General features: G+C 39.4%; 2 protein-coding genes across 3 annotated transcripts; both read left to right on the forward strand.

Moving 5' to 3' along the window:
• The first annotated feature begins 1,556 nt into the window (after positions 1 to 1,556).
• Positions 1,557 to 4,762, forward strand: LOC125973910 (cell surface A33 antigen-like). Its single transcript, XM_049728635.2, has 7 exons — positions 1,557 to 1,713; positions 2,105 to 2,271; positions 2,776 to 2,989; positions 3,059 to 3,223; positions 3,490 to 3,606; positions 3,833 to 3,956; positions 4,037 to 4,762. Exons 1-7 carry the CDS (start codon positions 1,662 to 1,664, stop codon positions 4,689 to 4,691), a joined length of 1,494 nt encoding a protein of 497 aa, XP_049584592.1. The 5' UTR covers positions 1,557 to 1,661; the 3' UTR covers positions 4,692 to 4,762.
• Positions 4,763 to 5,253: 491 nt separating this feature from the next.
• Positions 5,254 to 14,253, forward strand: LOC125973901 (immunoglobulin-like domain-containing receptor 2). 2 transcript variants are annotated; one of them, XM_049728617.1, is made up of 9 exons: positions 5,254 to 5,401; positions 7,399 to 7,722; positions 9,106 to 9,225; positions 10,493 to 10,549; positions 12,153 to 12,299; positions 12,375 to 12,563; positions 12,695 to 12,896; positions 13,049 to 13,649; positions 13,949 to 14,253. In XM_049728617.1, exons 1-9 carry the CDS (start codon positions 5,329 to 5,331, stop codon positions 13,982 to 13,984), a joined length of 1,749 nt encoding a protein of 582 aa, XP_049584574.1. In that variant the 5' UTR covers positions 5,254 to 5,328; the 3' UTR covers positions 13,985 to 14,253. The 2 variants fall into 2 exon arrangements, with proteins under 2 accessions (XP_049584574.1, XP_049584575.1); XM_049728618.1 differs by lacking the exon at positions 10,493 to 10,549.
• Positions 14,254 to 14,770: the final 517 nt, after the last annotated feature.

Here is a 14,770-nt window from a genome sequence, read left to right on the forward strand (position 1 = left end):
TGTGTTTTCTTCTCTTTGAAGGCAGCAACAAGTCTGTGTGCAAATCAGATTCTAACTTAAATCAGCATTTCCTAACTATTGTCAATTTTATAATACACATCAATGGCTCTGTAGTTTATCATTGGATTGGTATACTCCGAAATGTGGCTTTATAATCTCTTAAAGTGCAATAATTAGACCGACCAACCTATACATTCGAATATATTGTGTATCTTTAAAGGGCAAAGAGTTCACGCTTTACTTGTCTCACTTTTTTTTTGGCATAGTGGTTCATTTTGGTCGCAGCATATTATATAAGACGAGTAAAGTGTGGGAGAGCTATTTGATGGGAACTTGGAGGCGACAGAGTGCACTTGCTCAAAATAAAACTTAAAGCATAAAAGACCCACAAACATGCAACAACTGAAGACAGTTGCAGTGAAGACCTGGCAAAGCATCAAAAAGAAGGAAACCCAGCATTTGGTGATGTCCACGGGTTCCAGACTCATTGCCTGCAAAGGATTGTCAATCAAATATTGAATTGTAACATTTTACTTAGGGTTATATTTATTTGTCCAATTACTTTTGAGCCTCTGAAATAAGCAGTGTTTGTATAACAATAGCTACAATTCCTATATGTTTAATTATATATCTATGTTCTACACCTTGAATTAAACCTTGTTGCACTGCCAAAAATAGACACATTACAAAGAAGACATGATGCTGGATATCTTCAAATGGAAGTTAGTGTCAAGATGAGTTTCACTTAACATATTTGAACCTTATCACTTCAACCTTTAACCTGATAAAGGGCTCTGGCATGACTCAACTTCATTTATGGTGTTTTTATAGCTGCTTTATAGAAGCAGGTTCCCTGATAAAGTTGTAAAACAATTGGCCAGAGAGCGTCTTTATCGGTCCAATACTACCCCCTAGAGGTCAAAAGGAGGAAGATCAACACATGATAGAGCAAAGCCAGAGCACAAGATAAATTTGATTTTAAAATGATTTTCCTGGAAAGTGTCCAGCTTGGTTATTAATTGAACAAAGTATATATTTACAAATAATATTCAGTCTTCTTTATATATATATGACAAAATCTTAAACGAGGAACTTTCAAAGTTGCATGGCCCAAAAGTTCAACCAAAATGATTTGCCTTAAAGACAATTAATACTCAGCAAATCCTTTGCATCCTATTGAGAATCTTACAAGTGTGTTTTATTTTTTTTAAGCATTTTTGTGTAATAGCCATAAGCCCAGATAAGGAACTTTTCAGAATATCTGTAAGCTCAGCACAATATGAGCAATACAATCAAATAAATATGAATTACATACACATCAACTTCATCAAACTGATTTAATTGTGTAGTTACAGCAAGTACATGTGCATGAAATAAATTGCAAAAATTGAGCTCTAACTCTCTATGTCCCTCCCCCCCAAAAAATAGGATGACTTAAATATCACAGAACAGATTGTGTTCCGCTTTTGAGGTTTCACTTTATGACTGTGTACTGAAGGAGTTTCTGTGAAAGCCTTATTGGTTGTTTGGTGTCACATGACCTATAACCGTTCACTTATTACCTGGAGGAGTTTCACACTCCACATCTGACTGAGCGATCGTCAAGAAGATCGGGCGGCCTTTTCTTCCAAGGACTTCATTTTCATCCATTGATTCAAACAATGACAGCAAAGCAGCGACTTGAATGGCAGAATCTACTTCTGATATTAACAGGTACAATCTGTCTTTTTTTTTTTTTTTTTTTTTCAAAATCCACACCACACCTTGATTATATGATCATGCAAGTCAATCATCAGCTCGCTTTGCCACTAAACCGGAAGCAGGTTGATTTGCTTTATTGCTGAGGACAACCAAAACCAGGAAAAAAAAAGAGAATTAAGTATTTTATATTGTTGTCACCCAACAAAAAAACACATTAAAGTTAGTCTTGAATAATCATTTCAAAATTTGCTTGATGCAGAACTTGAATGTTTTTTTGTTTTGTTTTTTTTTGATGGCCTATGTGTGACCAATATCACAATTCATTTTAATACGGTGCAATATGTTCTGTCCATTAATTTTAAGGCTTTCCAAATGAAATATACTTGTTTCACTTTCATTTCAGTGCTTCCTGCCTGCAGGACTTTGCACGTTTCAATCCCACAGGACGAATATGAGGCTACGAATGGAGCAGATATTACTCTGACATGTTCCTTTACTCCAGCAAACCATAATTTTAACATTCTGGTTGTCACATGGGAAGCGTATCCTGATGTGGTCGACGATCCAATGGTGAGCCATAAATTGAAATATCGTTGCCTTTCTTTCATTAGATGTAAAAATAGTCAAGATGCTTTCACTTGGTGAAAATGCAACTACTTGGGGGGGGACATGGTATTTTCATTTCCCTTTGCCAAATTTGTGTAAAACGCACAGGCAGATGAATGCAACAAATTTTGTTACAGCAGTTTTCCAGAATATTATAACTTAAAAAGCTATTCATATGTTTTCATTAAACTCATTTTTAAACATTTAAAAAAATTTTCCAGGGTGCTCTAAAATACTCTTTTCAAATACTGCTGCTTTTATATATTGACATGATTTAATTTTTTCGTCAAATTTAATACCACAAATCTATGAGTACATTTTGAAATACTGGTTTAATTTTAAGATAATCTATGTACATGTTTTTAACTCTTTTGGGTCTAGCCAGTTAATTTAATTTAAAAAAATTAATCCATTGATTTATTATTATTGTTGTCATTGTTATTATTATTTGAATGTTGTATTCTCCAGAAAACTGTGGCCACCTACTATTTAAACAACCCAGTTGACATCGCACCCGCATATGAGGGTCGGGCATTCATGGAAGTAGATGTTGCCAAAGAACAAAGCATACTGCGTTTAACAAAACTGACTGTACACGACAGTCGGAGCTTCCAGTGCAGCGTCAAAATACCAAATGACGATGAAGGAATCACCGCGGCCTCCACCTCCCTGCTGGTGCTGGGTAAGAACAACTCTTATGCCTTTTTGGTCATTGTCTGATCATTTATGACTTTTTATCTTCATGTTTTAGTTCCTCCCTCCAAGCCTGTGTGCGGGCTGCAGGGAGCAGCAGAATATTGGCACGATGTCACCCTCACCTGCATGTCTCAGGAGGGCTCCCCAAAACCAGCCTACAAATGGAAACGCTACAGTGTCGAAAACACACCCAGACCATTTCCACCCAAAACTACCGAGAGTACGTTTCTTTATACTGAAACCTCCAAGATCAACGTGGTACATCTAGGAAAAGAGGTCAAATGTGACGATAACCATAGAACATGAAATGGAATTTACTGCGTTGCTGAGAAGGGTCTCAAATATTCCAGAAATCATCAACTATATAGTTAGAACTTTTATTATGTTCACATCAAATTTGATGGAGAACAAATGAGGAGCTTCAACTGAAGCAGTTTACGATGTAAATGATTGCAAAATATAACAAATGCTTTATCTTTACCTTAGAGGACGGGGCACTTTCCTTGTTTAATATTTCAAGAGAGACTTCCGGATTCTACATCTGCGAATCAGCGAATCGAGTTGGCTCCGACAGCTGCAACTTCACCTTAGCGGTGATGCCCAGTGAGTGTCAACGCAATTGATATTAGAAAGGGCATTCAACATGGATTCAAAATCATTTCGAAGATTGGTGCATATTTTAGTAACTTGACCTATTGACCTATATTTTGACCTTGAAATTGACCTCTTAAACTCCTGGCTAGCAGGAGCACCTATAGAGTATAGCAGGGCACACTGTCAGTGACTTAAAAATAGAAGAAAACATCTCTAACCTTCTTCCATACTCTAGGTAGCATGAACTTTGGAGCCACTGGAGGTATAATTGGTGGTGTTGTTGCTGGCGCTCTTCTTCTTGGTATTCTCATCTTCTGTTGCTACAAGAAAAGGTCTAAAAAGAACCAGGACGTTGAACGGTATGTCCTGTTTAGTCCTGAATATGTGGAACCACCAGTCAACTCTTAACCATTTCTTGTTTCTCATCTTGATGACTCAGGTCCTCCAAAGAAATGGAATTTATAGATGATCCTGAAGCCAGAAGTCAATATTTGGATGAAGAGTCTAATGCTAAAACAAAGCAGACGGAATACAAAGATGCTAAAAATAGTCACAATATGGAAAGTATCACATCGGAAGAGGATAATCATCTTGGTTCTGATAGTGGTAGAAATCCGAATGAGCGAGACCAGGATCGTCAAAGTGATCAATACCATGATAGTCGGAACCGCCTTGATAGAAATGAGTATAGAGGAAGTCGAGAAAGGCTCGATGAAGACCATGATGGTCGAGACAGGCTTGACGATCGCCGTAATCAATACGGCGGAAGTCGAGATCGCCTAGAAGAACGGAACGACTACAGAGGAAGTCGAGATCGCCTAGAAGAACGGAACGACTACAGAGGAAGTCGAGATCGCCTAGAAGAACGGAACGACTATAGAGGAAGTCGGGACAGGCTGGAAGAACGGAACGACTACATAAGAAGCCGAGATCGCCTAGACGATCGGAACGACTACAGAGGAAGTCGCGACAGGCTCGATGAGCAGCGTGATCGTTATGGTGGCAGTAGAGATCGCCTGGAAGAACGGAGCGACTACAGAAGAAGTCGCGACAGGCTTGACGATCCGTCAGGCCGCTATGGTGGGAATCGTTAATGACGCCCATGATTACTCGCTTCTGTATTTGATGAATTTGAAAAATAAATTGATAAATTCGTTCTTCAATGTCGAATTTTGTTTTCAACATGCCTGTTTTTGACACCATAGGTTCAATTTACTGCTTATTATTATTATTACTATTTATTTTGTAAATGGCTCTCTTTGTGGGTCAAATTATTGGGAAAAAATGGACGAAAAAATAACATTATTATTATTATTATTATTATTATTATTATTATTATTATTGTTGTTGTTGTTGTTCTTATTGTTATTATTATTATTATTATTATTATTATTATTATTATTATTATTATTATTATTATTATTATTATTAACAGTATGGAAAGGGGAGTTCAAACTATTTGAAAATAAAGTCAAAAATGGAAATAGCATTTCAACAATTTTTTTTCAAATGTCAGTAATGCTAAAAATAACACACATATAAATACAACTACACACTCGCAACGTTAAAAAGGTAAAAGGTTCAAACATGACAAAATACCGAAGCGTTTCTACACCCCTCCCACTCGTGTTGAAATGGTACAGTCCGTCCCGTTAGTTCATTTTGTTCGGAGAGTCACTCCTCCGCTCAACAGCAGCTGGTCGACGACCGAGCGGATGGACATGCGAATAAATGCTTATTCCTGACCGACAAACGGGCCTGATGATGAATTTCAATCGCTTGGCTGTTTTCGTAGGAGCTTTGGGTAAGTGAAATAGTTTTGTTTGATATTGATATAGTTCAATGACAACATCTTTACAACATCAGCTCAACAGGTTGAAGCTTCTTTGAACCGCTTCATTGGATGATTCGAATCAGAGCGCTTCTTTGAACTTGTTTAGTACGCGTACAGCGCTTTTTACCAATTTCAAGTTGTTTAATTCATGTATAAATAGTTATAAAGGCAACTATAGAATAAACTCCGGTAATAACGTTATGAATAGGGACAAATTCAAAAAAAGTTCTGCATTAGTCATTTTTAGCATGTTCATAAATTTGCCCGCTCTGCTCCCGCGTTGTCATAAATTTAAAGATATGTAAATTTTAATTTTAATGTTTATTTAACAGTTCTCGTAAAATTAATACTCTAAAACAATAACAATTCAATAATAAAATACTCTCTATACTGAGTAATTACTATTAAATAACCATAAAAGTAATGCCTAATGATTTTAAGTACATTACAAAATCTATTTGTGCTACAGTATAGCTTTGCTGTACAATTATAAAATATTTTTAATTTATTTGTATCCAACAAAAATAATTCGAAACAAATTTACTTCATATGATTCATCCATCATCAAACATGATTCGATACAATGCATATCTTGTTTTTGCACCTTAAAAACAGCTCGTAACATTTTATCATTCTGTATTTTCAAAGCAATGTGGTTTTTTTCCCTTATCCAACATTCCGCTACATTGCGAGTCTTATCAGCATAAACTTTTTGTTACACTGAATGATTCAATATGAAGGAATGTCCAACTGAGTAAAAGCAGGAAAAGGAAAAGACTGACAGGAAACATGTTGCTTTGTCACTGGTGTTCATGTTTAAAACTAGCTTTCCCATCATCCCTAAAGAACACAACTAACATGACTCAAAAAGTAATTTGGAAAAATATATATGCCTGATTCACAACTCATAAAATCACCTTGTTGAGAGAAAATCCAAATTTCTGACCCCATTTTTTGGGAAACCTTGATTTAAACTCTAAGCCCAACAGCTGCTGCGATTGCACCTTTTACGAAAAGCTTCTGAATAACACTTGCTTTAAACAATACTTAACGTCTAATTAAAATGACAGTCGTTCCACTTGCTGACTCCGTTCGTGGGATGTAACGGTTCGCTATTAATCCTCAGCAGTCACTTGGTCTGTTCATGCGCAGCTGGGCCAGGCCTGATCTTCTCATTGGTTGCCACGCAGTAAACTCCTGCCCCTTTCTGGTCCTCAAGTGGGACAGGAGAAGGGGGGGTGCAGCTTACAAACAATGGGAAACAAAGCGAAGACTCGTGGGAGGAATTTCAGCGCCCAATCACCTCAAGCGTTGTGAAACTACATAGGAGGCATTCATGATTAAGTGACATGTTGTGATTTTATACTGACTTTGCGATCAGGTATGACTTTAGTGGGCGGTTGCTCCTTTTTTTTTTCATTTCCCGTCTTTAGGAGTTGTTTACAGTAATTTCCTGCCCCTCCTGAAGTTACGGTCGAATGCAGTCACAAGTGTCTGCTCGCTCCATCCACCCCCTCCCACTGTGATGACTACCCCCTGCCTCTTTATACTCCCTCCTAATGCACCCACTCCCTGCACACACATTGGAATTTAACCCCCCTGACCCAAGCAGCCGCTCCCCCCTAACACACACTGAACGTCTGCCTTCTGTTTTGGTACCGGACAAGTTATCTACCAAGGTTGCTTGTTCAGGTGCAACGTGGTTAGTTAGTAAGAAGAGAGTCAAGTGAAAAATCTTCTTGACAATAAACTGTCCTACTAATCTAAATACTAGTCGGACGGCGGCCATTTTGCCACTGAAAATGACATCACAGTTGCTCTGAGCTTAGATAACAAACAATCATGGCTCACTTGACCAAATTTACCTATTTATTTTACTAGGTAAAATGTATTTTTGTATTGTAAGCTGTGAGCAAGTATTTTTTGAAAGCTTTACCCCACCAGTTAACTCTTACGTCTTTCGTCAGTGTACCTGTGTGACGGCATGCACGTCATGGTGCCGGAGAAGCAGCAGTACGCCATGCTCTTCCAGTCGGTGGTCCTCCCGTGTCACTACCAGACGTCCTCCAATCAGGCGCCGGTGGTGCAGTGGTGGTACAAGTCCTACTGCCACGATCGGACCAGCGACTCCTTCAACCTGCCTCAGGGTCTGCTGAGTACGCAGCAGGCCGACAAGTCCCACCTGGACTGTGCCGACCGGGGTCGCACCGTTCGGGTGGTGGCTTCATCGCAAGGATCGAGCATGACGCTGGCGGAGCACTACATGAACAGAGACATCACCATCATAAACAGTAATATTGTTTGCTCTTTTAAAAAATAGTCTTGATTCTGGTAAAAATATGAAATTAACCAAATTTGATTTTATTTCATGTAATTATGATTGATTATAATCTACAAACGCTGCCACACCACAAAAAAACTAAACTTATTTAAACATATGAAAATTATTCTTACAAATTTATGTTGAAATATAACCTTAGCATTTCAAAAAGCATTGGCCACCTTCAAAATAAAAGCTCAACACCTTTCATGTTTTTTTTTCTGATGGGGCAGCAATATGCTTCCTTAACAATCCGTTATTTAGAAACAAAATGCAAAATAAATTTGACTAATTACCGATAGTATAAGCTTATTTACTAGCAAAATAAGAATCCATGCTATTTTTAAAGACATATGGCGTTCTAAAAATATTTAAATAAATGTGTTTATTATTTTGCTAATATTTTGAATTTATTATTTCCAATAAATCCGATTATTTTACAGAATAAATGAAGAAAAACTAACGATAAAAAAAGACTTATTAAAAGACTGCAGAGCTGAATGGTCCATATATTGGTATATTTTTGAATCAATGACAATCTTGTCTAAATTTACTCACACGATGATTTAATCCGTGTGAAAATTGGACCTGTTAAATCAAAGCTGATATAATTGCAGGAAGCCATGACCTACTTGATATGACACTCCACAATCGTTTACCACAGCACCCTGGTTGGGAATCACTGCCCTAAATAAATCCATCCATTGCCTTTTGTATTTACCTCACAATAGGCTTAAATCACTTGTGAATACAAACCTCCTATATGACTTCTATTCAACTGCGGAGCCCTTTTAAACACCAACCCTTATCAGGAAAAGGCACACGTCTTCTCATAATACACTAATATGCCACATTATCTTTGCAATGATATACAGGTGTCAGTGGAACAATTTAAATGTTATACGTAATGTTATATCAATGAAACTGGAAAAAAAAATGAGGAAAATACTTCTGCTTTTGAGCAAATGCTGTTTTTTCATCAGGGTATGTTCAAGGATGCTAACATTTGCAAACATTCTCCAGATAAAGTTTTTTAACGGTCAGTTTTTCATGTCAGTTTTGATCAAGTTAAACATTTTGGAACTGATTTACTTTGACAAAGACTGCGAGCACCCATGTGACTTGCCAGGCTCTATTTGATTGGTGAAATCAAATCAAACGTCACTTTTGATGACATTGTAATAGAGTAAAACTACAATTACTTCTTAACCGATACTCAATTTATCCCAAAATTTACTTGAGTAAATGTAACAAAGTAAATGTTACTATCCACCTCTTGTGACGGCATCAATCATGATTACATTGTTTGTCAATCAAATGAGTTCCTAAAATTTGATTTCGCATCTTCACGCAGAAGCAGACCTGCGTATCGGGCAGGTCCAGTGGGGTGACAGCGGAGTGTATTTCTGCAAAGTTGTCGTCTCCGACGACCTGGAAGGCACGGACGAGGCCCAGCTGGAGTTACTGGTGCTAGGTAGGAAAAATGCTATATTAGCTATATCAACACTTGCATAAAAATGAGTAAAAGAGGGGAAATAAATCTGATAATAATGCTTTGGTTGAACTTTATGAAACAATTATTAGCAGATGTGCCCCCTCTGTCTTTTCATCTGCAATACTGAGACCACTGAATTAAATCTCAGCATTTAAATGAGAACATAAAATAGCTTTTATTGAGACCATCAAATGACTCTTTACTCATATGACTGACACCTATTCTCCATTCAGCCATTTTATTGAACATTGGGTGCAAGCAGAGGGTCAAATCCAGGTTCGGAAAGTAGAAACCTTGCCACAGTTTGGCTAAAGCCGCAAGTACTTGTAATCAACCAGCAGGTGGCGCTAGCTCCCTGGAGCTTGCTTGATCCAGAGTACCTGTGGCTATGGCTATATTGTGAGTTGTTTTTTTTTTTGTTTTTTTTAATCCAGGACACCTTCAAAATTCTAATGCCGAAATAAACAAAATTAAAGTGAAATGAATTTAAAATGAATTGTCATAATTGTATGAGAGCTTTGTCGTGGCCAGAAGTCAGGCTAAGGTGCGACGATTTATTCCAATACTATCCCTCAAATTAAAGTGCTCCTTCGTCCACAAGTGTTAAAACCCCAGCAGGAAGCATTTATTTCAAAAGAAACGGTGGATATTTTCTTCAACGTTACTTTGAATCATTCGAACTGTCCGTTCGCTCTGATTTGCCCCGCCTCATAAATCAATGTGACTCCCCGCCTGACCAACCCATTAGCATTAGCATAGCTTGCAAGGCTAATGGAATCATGCATGCCTCACAGATTTCCCCCAGTTCCAGCTACATTGTGTATGTTCAAAAAAGGGTATTCAGTTTTTTTTAAGCACTTTTCTTTTGGTTACATTTCCTCCTGCCTTGCCAACTCTGCTCACATTTTCCTCTATTGCCTCTTCTCTTTGCACCTTATCTTTCAGCGACTTGCCGCATCCAATTTTTTTTCTTCGTCTGTTATGAACATCTTTGCCTGCTGGTTTTTCTTTTTAAATCTGTGTATTGTAGCGATATAGTATGGGAGGGAGTAAAATTGCTGTTTACTGTTTGAGTCCATTTCTCTCATTCACCCATTCACACACACAAATATGTATGTTGCCAGAACATGGCAGACACACCAGAAGGACCACGAATTGAGCAAATTCGGCCTGATCCGACATGAGTGCCTCTCATGCTTCCTGCTCCCTCTGCGAACCTTCCCCACTTATTGACATCTCTCTACAGGCAGGACATCTGAGCAGGCCGATATCCTACCTGAGTTTGATGTGGAGATTATGCCAGGTACATTTTCAACACTTTTTCTTCAGCTCTTTGCTTTGCTGCTTACCGCATTCTTTTTTTTTTTTTTTTACTTTTTACTCTCACTGGTCAATTTATTCAAACTATATTTTGACAATAATGTTTTCCAAATAAAACCTTGAACGGGATAAGGGGTGTTGCTAATTGATGGATGGATGGAAGGTGTCAGTTTATGATTTACAATTTAGGAAGATAATTCAAACCAATCTTTTGGCTCTGATATTGAGCCAAATCATGTGATGGGCCCAAATTTCAGATCACATGATCAGCCTGGAACAAATCTCGAAGTAATCTACCATGATACGGTATAGTAGCATGATATTGTGGCCGTACAAGATATAATAAAGTACAACAAAACACAATATTGTACAGTAGGGGCATGATGCAACACGTGCAAACTCCACACAGGAAGAGCCGGAGGTGGAATCGAACCCCCCCCCCCCCCCCCCCCCCCCCCCCCCCTCTCCCCCCCCCCAACTGTGAGATGGACTTGCTAACCTGGGTGTGTGTTTATTTATCGATCTACTAACCTGTTGTATTTTTACACTTGTGTAGATGCTGTTACTGAGTAGGAGGTGGAGCAACTGTTTATATCAAACTGTGTAATTGTTAATGTTTTTTCATATTAATCTTAATTTGAGTCAGTCAAATTTTGTCTCATTGATCTCTCTTGGGGGGGGCTTGGCATTTATTTGCGTAGGGGCCCCTGTACGTCTAAACTCTATATATATATATATATATATATATATATATATATATATATATATATATATATATATATATATATATATATATAAAGAGAGAGAGAGAGAGAGAGAGAGAGAGAGAGAGAGAGAGAGAGAGAGAGAGAGAGAGTCATTTTCAAATCAGACGAGTCAAAACTGGTCAAATATTTCCAAAATAAGATATTATTAAAAGTGAAGAAAATTTGCAATTCTAGTAGTGACTGTTTATATCAAACTGTGTAATTGTTAATGTTTTTCATATTAATCTTAATTTAAGTCTGTCAAATTTTGTCTCATTGATCTCTCTTGGGGGGGCTTGACATTTATTTGCGTAGGGCCCCCTGGACATCTAAACTATATATATATATATATATATATATATATATATATATATATATATATATAGAGAGAGAGAGAGAGAGAGAGAGAGAGAGAGAGAGAGAGAGAGAGAGAGAGAGAGAGAGAGAGAGAGAGAGAGAGAGAGAGAGAGAGAGAGAGAGAGAGAGAGAGAGAGAGAGAGAGAGAGAGAGAGAGAGTCGTTTTCAAATCAGACGAGTCAAAACTGGTAAAATATTTCCAAAATAAGATATTATTAAAAGACAATTTGCAATTCTAGTAATGACACACGAATTTGATGCACAATTTGTTTTTGCGGGCCACATAAAATGATGTGGCGGGCCGTATCTGGCCCCCGGGCCTTGAGTTTGACATCTGTGGTATAGCTAGATATGAGTACATATACCTGGTGTATTACGAGCTCAATATTGCATTGATTTACAAAATAAGCATCGCAGAATGTGTCCAAAAATAAATAGGCACACTGTTAAGAGTGTCTCCATATGTTTCTGTGTGTATTACAGAGTGGGCATTCGTAGGCTGCGTGGCTCTGGGCAGCATCTTGTTCCTGCTGCTGATGGGTATCTGCTGGTGCCAGTGTTGCCCACACTCCTGCTGCTGCTACGTGAGGTGCTGCTGCTGCCCTGACACCTGCTGCTGCCCTCGACACTGTACGTAACTTGACGTCATCTCCAACAGCCCTTTAATGGCATTCAACGTTTGAGTTGCACCTTTTCCTCATGCAGTGTACGAGGCCGGGAAGAAGGCGAAGAGCCCGCCGGCCGCCCAAATGCCAATGTATCCCTACTACATTCCTGGGGTTCCGACCGTGGTGCCTCTTGCTCCGTCATCACACGTGGAGCCGAAGCTCACCACTGTTGCTTCTATCCCCTCCATGACTTCTATACCTCCTGTGGAAAATAACCTCGCTGGAAGTAAGTGTCATATCAAAACTTAACTAACACGTTCATGATCATCTTTAATTCCATAAGTGTCAGGGCGATCGGGGTTGATTCCGGCTGTGTGTGTTCCTGTAAACTGAAATTGTATACATTTGTCTGAACAGCCAATAGCCTGTCGGAACTCAGCTCACTCCATGAGGGAGGGAATCCAGATTTCAGACACACCTACCACACCGTCCAAGTGAAGGCCCTGCCACCCATCGCCGACGCCGACGACGAATCGACACTCAGAGCGCCTCCACGCGCAAAGAACCGAAGACGCAGGCGGGAACGAGACAACTACTCTGACGACGAACTGGACAGGAGGTGCGGTTTGTTCCATCTGCCTATGGAGAACTTCAAAATCTCGGGATTTGATTCAATCATTGCCGGCATGCCGTCTTTCGAAACACTTGGAGTCAATCTCCTGATCCATGTGACGTTCATGTAACCACCCTGTGTCGCGTCCATTCCCACAGATGGAACGCTCACTCAGAACACCTCCAGAGGAAGCCTTTGAGCAGGAGGGGACGCACTGCCTCACTGGACGAGCTGGAGGATTTTGCACGCTCTTACGATTCCCGTAGCCGTCGGGCCGAGCCCCTTGTTGTTCGGGATTGCAGCCCTCCTCCGAGATGTCGCTATAGAGATGAAGATGACAGCTGGGATCGTGGCAGCCCTTTGCCACGGACGAGACGAGGCACATGGGATGGTGAACTCGCATCCCAAACACCCTGTTACAGGGACTACGATGGCACTTTCCTCACTCACGTGATGGAGAGGAAAGCGAGAGGTGACAGAGCACGACCGGATGAGGACAGTGACACTCCCTCCAAAGGCAGCTCCAGAGGCAAGGGCGGCAACAGTTACTACAGCCGCTCACCTAGCAACCGTCCCGAAGAGGATGACCCTCTGCCTCCGTACTCCGAGTGCGAGGCGGAGCGCTGGTACCGGACCAGAGAATCTGCGAGAACCGAGCGATGTGACCCCGCACAGCCTGCCATGAGGTCTTTCTCGCACGTGCGGTCGCAGCAGGGGATGCCCCTCCCACCTCAGGAGAAGGACAGACGACACAATCTGGTGAGTTACTTGTAGCAGGAGAAACTGACATCCGGTCTACAGCGTTCCCCCACCACATCTTGACTGCTAAAAAAAATACATATTTGCTTTTCATGGGGTCTTATGCTGTGATGCAATATTAGTCTGTTTTTCTAATCCACCATTTCATCATCTCTCAGCATTCACTGAGTAATAATCTTTACCTATTTAACATCCATATTTTCCAATGATCTGCTATTAGCCCAAGCTACTTATTTCCACTGTCTCCAGCATGAACGCATGGCTTCTAACACGTGGCTCTCACTCTATTTCCTCGACAGAGCACAACATTGAGCAGGAACACTCTCATAGTGTGACCATAGCCTCAAACCCGCCATGTTGGATCTAACTCCGCCCTTTCCACCATACAGTATGCGCCAGATTATTGACTTGATAGACTGGAAGGACCTTGCCAATGCTTCATTTTTGGATGCTAGAGTTTGACTATTACTCCAATGCAACTCAGGTTCAATTTGTATTTGTGTGTTGGAATTAATGTATTGATGCATATTTTTTTGTAAACACTGAAACTTGCAATTGGTCTGCAGAATTTATTTGCACTCTTTAAATAAAAGTATGTCATGTTTTTGTTGTGCTGCTGGGTTCATGTTAAGAACAGTGTTTAGTGCCACTACATAAACTCTGAGTTTTATTTTTTTATCCCAAAAACAAAACAACACCAAAAGTAAATGTAGATAGAGTAAAAAATTGTAAACATTTGGTTGCGTGTTTGTTATGTTTATGAACAACAGATCAGTCAAAAATGCTAGATTAGTTCGAGATTTACAAGGTTACAACCATTTAATTGAGGATAAAGGATTTATTCTGTTCGATCTTTACAAGGCATTTGACTCGTTATAACACCAATTTCTTTTTAAAGTCTTCCACCTATTTGATCCATAATTTTGTGACGTCAGCAAATGCATTTAAAATACAACCAGTTCTGTAACATTAACTCATGGCACCTCCCCATTAAAAGAGTTTTCTTTTTTGCAACATTTCTCCCTTTTTATTTAACCTCGCTGTATAGACATCAGCAAATGTATATTAAAAACTCCCAATATATAACAACATGGACACACTCCACATAAAAACACACTAGT

This window comes from Syngnathus scovelli, chromosome 8, assembly GCF_024217435.2.
Source record: "Syngnathus scovelli strain Florida chromosome 8, RoL_Ssco_1.2, whole genome shotgun sequence".
NCBI classification, from domain to species: domain Eukaryota; kingdom Metazoa; phylum Chordata; class Actinopteri; order Syngnathiformes; family Syngnathidae; genus Syngnathus; species Syngnathus scovelli.